General features: G+C 43.5%; 1 protein-coding gene across 1 annotated transcript; it reads right to left on the minus strand.

The window, feature by feature from the left end:
• Positions 1-47: 47 nt before the first annotated feature.
• On the minus strand, positions 48-4677 carry KNSTRN (kinetochore localized astrin (SPAG5) binding protein; the record flags this gene model as incomplete). The annotated part of the gene is made up of 8 exons (XM_079537203.1): positions 48-179; positions 691-765; positions 890-951; positions 1233-1347; positions 3086-3185; positions 3400-3456; positions 4246-4378; positions 4545-4677. 8 exons carry the CDS (start codon positions 4675-4677, stop codon positions 48-50), a joined length of 807 nt encoding a protein of 268 aa, XP_079393329.1.
• Positions 4678-6008: the final 1331 nt, after the last annotated feature.

The raw sequence follows: 6008 nt of genomic DNA on the forward strand, positions 1-6008 counted from the left end.
AAGAACAAGGTTTGCAAAATAGAGACTGTGCAGTTCATCCTTGTGCCTCACTGAGCCAGGAGCTGCTCCAGCTGATCGAGGATTGCTGAGCATTCCTTCATCTCTTCCTGAAAGGAGGAATGCTTCTCCAGGGAACGCTGTCTCTCTTCTTCTGCTGATTCCCACTTGGCCATTGCTGTCTGTGTGGCACAATGTACACAACATTTCACTAATGTGAATGTACAGATTAGCAAAGCTGACTTCCAAAAGGCAGCTCAAACCAGAACAAGCAACAGAAGCCTTCAGACATTGGAACTCCTCAGCACTGTCATAGCTGCTAAACTAAGGCTGGCCTAGCTTGCCTGGGTTCCTTGAGAAAAATGGCAATCTTCCATGACCAAAAGTTGAGGAAGCCATGTATAATAGCAATTTTGTTGATTAGCTCAAACTTCATACTGAGAATTGCAGAACTGTAATTTAATGACTACTTTGGTCAGTATATAGACAAGACAGTAATACAGAAGCTGCTTGTGTTTGCATACTTAGTTCCCAGAAAGATTTCAGGTCAGATCAAGTTTTACATTGATTAAGGATACAGGCATTCACTGTCTGGTTTGTTTGGAGGCCAGAATAACATGGTGAGGTGGAAAACAAGCCCCAGACCAAATGCTCACTGCCTGGCTGAATCTGAAACAAGTCTCACAGTCTTACCTGAAGTGCCTCCTTTTCTTTTTCAGCTGTTTCATTAAATAGCCTCAATTCTGCTATGAGTTTCTCAGTTAAAAGCTGAAGAGACAAAAGAAATAATAAAACACTGCAGATGAACACATCTCAGCAGCTCTTATTACAACAGCGGCACAAAAGGGCAGTAGCACACACCTCACCAAAGCCCATTCAAAAATTCTCTTACCGTTGTCTGCTTCTGGCATTCCTGTGTTTTTTCTTCTTCCTCCAAAATGTTGCTGCCTGTAACTGATTGATGAGACACAACATACAGTGCTCTAAGACCTAACAGCTTCCCAAAGGTAACTTTCTGCAGCAAGAAAATTATTCTCAAAGTTTATCTAGGACAGAGCCAACCACAAGAAGCAGCTTTTCCTCTTAAACTAGCAAAAAGAAATCCCACACTATCACAGTGCTTTTTTAACAAAGAGGCAGAAGCCAATGTCTTACAGACAGATGCAGCGAGAGAGAAAAGAAAAAAGAAAGTGGTGCTCTGAACAACAAATAAACATGAAATGCATAATCCTTACCAGGGTCAATGTTTCTGCTTTCTAAAATCACCATGCAAGTTTCCTGAAATTTCTTGAGCTTTTCAATTTCTTGCACCAGGCTTTCATTCTCTTCTTTTAACTCCTTTATAGTGCCCTGTCATTAACACAGTGACATTTTAAGTGAACCAAATTTTTCCCCATTAGTCAGTAATACCGAGTTCTTAACAGGTTCTCCTCTAACACCAAGAATCACATCTTGCCTTTCTATCCTTTACGCGCCAGAGAAAGAGACCCTTATTCCTGCTTTTTGACAGGATCTATCACATGTGAATGTCATAGTAATTGCTAGGAAATCCCATTCCTAGAGATAGATTCCTTTGAGACAGTTCTAGCTCGTGATTTCTTGCTTTCTCTCTGTAGTATTTTAAAAGTTATGCACAGAGGAGCATCTAACGTCAGGAATAAAGAGGCATCTGAGAATCTTTAGGCCACAGCATTATTCCCTGCACAGTTCGGATTTTAGCAGGCAATTGGATAAGCTGATCAACCTCCCAAGTTGAATGCAATTTTCTGAGAGAATCAATAAGCACGTGGATTAGGGTGATCCAGCTGATAATAGCCATAAGCTTTTTGAACATCCCAAAGGAGGCCTCAAAGGCTTACAAAGAAGTTAAGCTACGAGATAAAAGGAAAGATCATCTCACAGATTAGTAACCAGTTGAGAACTAGGAAATAAAATGAACTTTTACAACTGAAGGTTACACATTGGGCCTCTTATATAGGATAGCAATTACATTATGCTCTGATCACTGAGAGATGATGAGTAACGTAGCGCAGACTCTGAATCTAAACTTAGGTTAAGAAAGGAGAATCTCGGCTTGATGGATTTCACAGAATCACTGAGTTGGTAAAGCACTTCTGGAAGTGATCTTGCTCAGGCGAGTTGTTCAGATTGAAGCTTCTGTGTCAGTCTGTGTCCATTGCCCCACTGAACACCCTCCCTCCACATATCAATATACACTGACAAAATTGCCCCCAGACTGCTTTTCTCTAGGCTCAGCTGTTCCAGCTCTCAGTGTTTCCTCACAGGAGAGAAGCTCTACTTCCTCAAATGTTTTAGTGGCCCCTTTTTGGATTCTTCCTAACACACCCTTGTCTCTCCTGTATCCATGTTCATGCTCCCAGGTACAATACTCCACGTGTGGCCTCCTCACCAGTGGTAAGATAGGAAAAAAGCTTGCAGAAATCCATCAAGATATTAAAAAACAATAGCACATCAGGAAGCTTAAAATCATACATACAGAGCTCTCAGTTAAAAATACTCTAAAGAAAACAAGGCCACTATCCCTCAAATTTTATAGCAAAGAAGTGACCAGAACAAGCATCCTTAGTTACTAAAATGTGACCATACATTCAACACTGCTTGCAGTTCCACACCACATTATGTGATGGAATTAGCAGAATCATCAAGAAATCAAATAGAAACATATTTGGCTCTAAGTTTGAAATAGATTTAATAGACTTCAAATCACTATTGAGTATGATTATCACTTGTTTCTGTTAACATTGTAAACATCTGGCAATACTGAGGCTCTTTTCTTCAAATTTCACTTGTGAAGTGGAAACATTCTCCTGCAATGAGCTTAAGACAGGATTAGAGTTTTGGTGGCTATCAACAGTGATCCAGATGCATTATCTAGCCAAATACATCCATAGCACTGCTGACTGCCAAATTCTAGCCAAATACCTTCAGTGTTGCAAGAGAAAACCCAGACCACTCAGTCTACTGCCTTCCAAGGGAGACAGGAAAACGAGCAAGTGAGCCCTTTGATCTAACCCTGCAAGGAGCAGAATGTAAGAATTACTCAATGATTTCCACCTCTTATTCCTACCTGAGCTCCTGTTAATCTGGAGTGCAATTGCTGTTTGGCTGATTCCAATAGCTGATTCTTGGCCTTCAGCTCTGTCTCTAGTTTGTACCTGCTCAGAGGTCTGTAGAATCAAACATTAAAGATTTAAGTGAAAGAACACTGGTATCACACACCTTTTACTTTCATAAAGATGTCCTTCTTTGAAAGATTTGCTCATGTTCCTGGACAAAAGGCCATTAGCAAAGCAAACCTTTGTAAGTGTAGAGCTCATCAGAACTCTCTGAGAAGGAACATAACTGCATAGGGACAGCTATTAACAATGTGAAAAAACATACCCTCTTGTAACTGCCTTCTTCAAAGGTGGCTCCGCTTTCTTGGCAGATTTAGTAATCCTTAAGCAACAAGTAGAACACAGTTACACAATGATCGCTTCATACTTACAGATCATGTACACGTGACAAAACCGCTCTTTGTCCTTCTGCATTCCAAATTGGTGAGACTGCATGTTGAATGCTGTGTTAAGTGTTGGGTCCCTCATTACAAGAAAGACACTGAGTTACCAGAACACGTTCAGAGAAGAACAAGTAACAGCAGGACAAGGGGAAATGGTTTTAAGCTGAAGGAGTGAAGATTTAAGTTCTTTACTATGACAGCGGTGAGGGGCTGGAACAGGCTGCCCAGAGAGGTTGCGGATGCCCCACCTCTGGAGGTTTCCAAGGCCAGATTGGATGGGGCTCTGGGCAGCCTGGTCTAGTATTAAATGTAGAGGTTGGGGGCCCTGCATGTGGTAGGGGGGTTGGAGATTCATGATCCTTGAGGTCCCTTCCAACCCAGGCCATTCTGTGATTCTATGATTAAGAACAAGAAGGCTGACTAAATGAGTACAGGACAAGACATTTGAGCAGCAGCTGAAGAAACTGGGGTTTAGCCTGGAGGTTGGATCTTGTCACTCTCTACAAGTATGTGATGAGGTTCAGTCTCTCTTCTCAGATAGGATGTGATGAAATGGCCTCAAGTTGCACCAAGAGAAGTTTATAAGGGGTACCAGGAAGAATTTCTTCAAGGAAAGTGCGGCCAGACTTAGGAACAAGCTAACCAGGGAGACAGTGGAGTCACTATCCCTGCAAGAGCTTTCTTTGGGACATTTATCAAACAACACACCCAGCTGTTCTTTAATTTACCCTTGGTTTGTTGCTCTGAACACACCGTCCGCTAGAACATTGGAACCAAAATTAAAATCGGGATCTTTGTTGAGCTCGAGCCCTGCTGCTTTACCGGCACATTGCTTCTTTGAAGAAAAGGGTAGCTGCGTTTCTGCAAGAGAAAGACAACCACGAGAACACCGGAGCCCACAAGAGCTCATCGTCACAACCACACGCTCAGCAAAGTGAAACCTCACCAGGAAGCCCCCAGCTGCCCCAACCCCGCAGCAGGGACCTCTCTACCTCAGGAAAATACGCAGTAAGGTGGCAGTACGTACCTACAGGGCCGCGGTGGAACGCTCCATAGACGGGAATGCGGGAAGACTCCACATCCATGATACCGCCCGCCCTTTCCTCACAGCAGCAGTTTGAATCGCGGCCGGCGCCCAACGATTGGGCGGGCTCGCGCATGCGCGGAGGCGCACCGCCCGTGAGCAGCGCGCATGCGCAGTGCGGCGCCGTACGCTTTACGGGGGGAAGGTGGTTGTTACCGGGGGGGATGTTGTCGGTGTTTAACCCTTGCAGCTCCCTTTCGGGGAGCAGAGGTGCCTCGCTCCGAGTTGTGTGTGTGCTCGGCGAGCGGAGCCCTCCTCGCTCTCCCCTCGGTGTGCCCTTGAGGCGGCTAAAACCCCCGGGGAAAGAAGCACCTCAGCAAAGCGCCTTCTGACTCCCTTCAGTGTTCTCGTTGTGTCGTGTGGGGACGGTTCAGTCAGCTCTGGCTGCCAAAACACCCACCTCAGCTCCCAGCATGGTGCGGGAAACACTGAAACACACGACCCGTCTCAAGAACGGTCATTAAGTTTATATGGGTATTCCTTGTCTACGTGGGGCAGCCCCTCTCCCACAGAGCTGGCAAGTCTGCTGGGAATCCAAGGGAGAGAATCTGTCAAGTCTGTGTTTTCCTTCTGCTGACACGCTGCAAAATGGCATTAAGTGCCTTATTACCACCTTCAACCACAGCATATTTGGCAAAAATGAAGTATCACACAAATATAGTAAAAGTTTGTCGTAAGCGTTTATTTTACATCAACTTGTAGGGAGAATTTGTTTTTGAGAAAGGTGAGGAATGTACTTGCTTTTCTGCTTGTTCCTGATAGGGAAATATTTTTTTTTTGTAAAATCATATGCAAATTTTAAAAAGTTGTGTGTTTGTAGCCTTGTGGAAACGGCTGTGGAGACAGAACAGGTCCGAAGGGATGAGGGCACTTCTCAAAGAGGAGATCTTCCACCATAGATCTTTGGCAGTATCAGTAGTGATGCTGAGAAAACAAGCTGAAACTGCCACCAAAAACAGGGTGGGGATGAGAATAGGTCTACAGCCTCCTCCCTGATCAATAAGAGAACATGCCAACTGAAAAGTCCTGGTGAGAGTCTTAAAATAATATCTGAAGTGTTTTGTAGAGATGGATGAACGTGAATTCACATACTCAGTAGAAAATGAAAGACCTTTTTTTTTTTTTTTTTTTAAACATTATGTTTTCCACTTGAAATCCATAGCTGTGATTTTGGTTTTTGGCTCTTTTTTTTGTTTTGTTTTGTTTGTTTGTTTGTTTGTTTGTTTTTGACATGAACTCTCTGTCCCTAAATATCTGGGGAAATTCTTCTCATTATTTCCCTCCTATGTGAGTTTAACAAGAAAAAATCTAATCACCATTTAGGAAAAGACAAAACAGGTTTACTCGATACATTCCACAGTACAGCTGTGAATGTGGCACAGGACACTGGAAGGTCGAAGGGCTTTA

The sequence above is a fragment of the Tetrao urogallus genome, assembly GCF_951394365.1.
Source record: "Tetrao urogallus genome assembly, chromosome: 6".
In the NCBI taxonomy this organism is placed as follows: Eukaryota; Metazoa; Chordata; class Aves; order Galliformes; family Phasianidae; genus Tetrao; species Tetrao urogallus.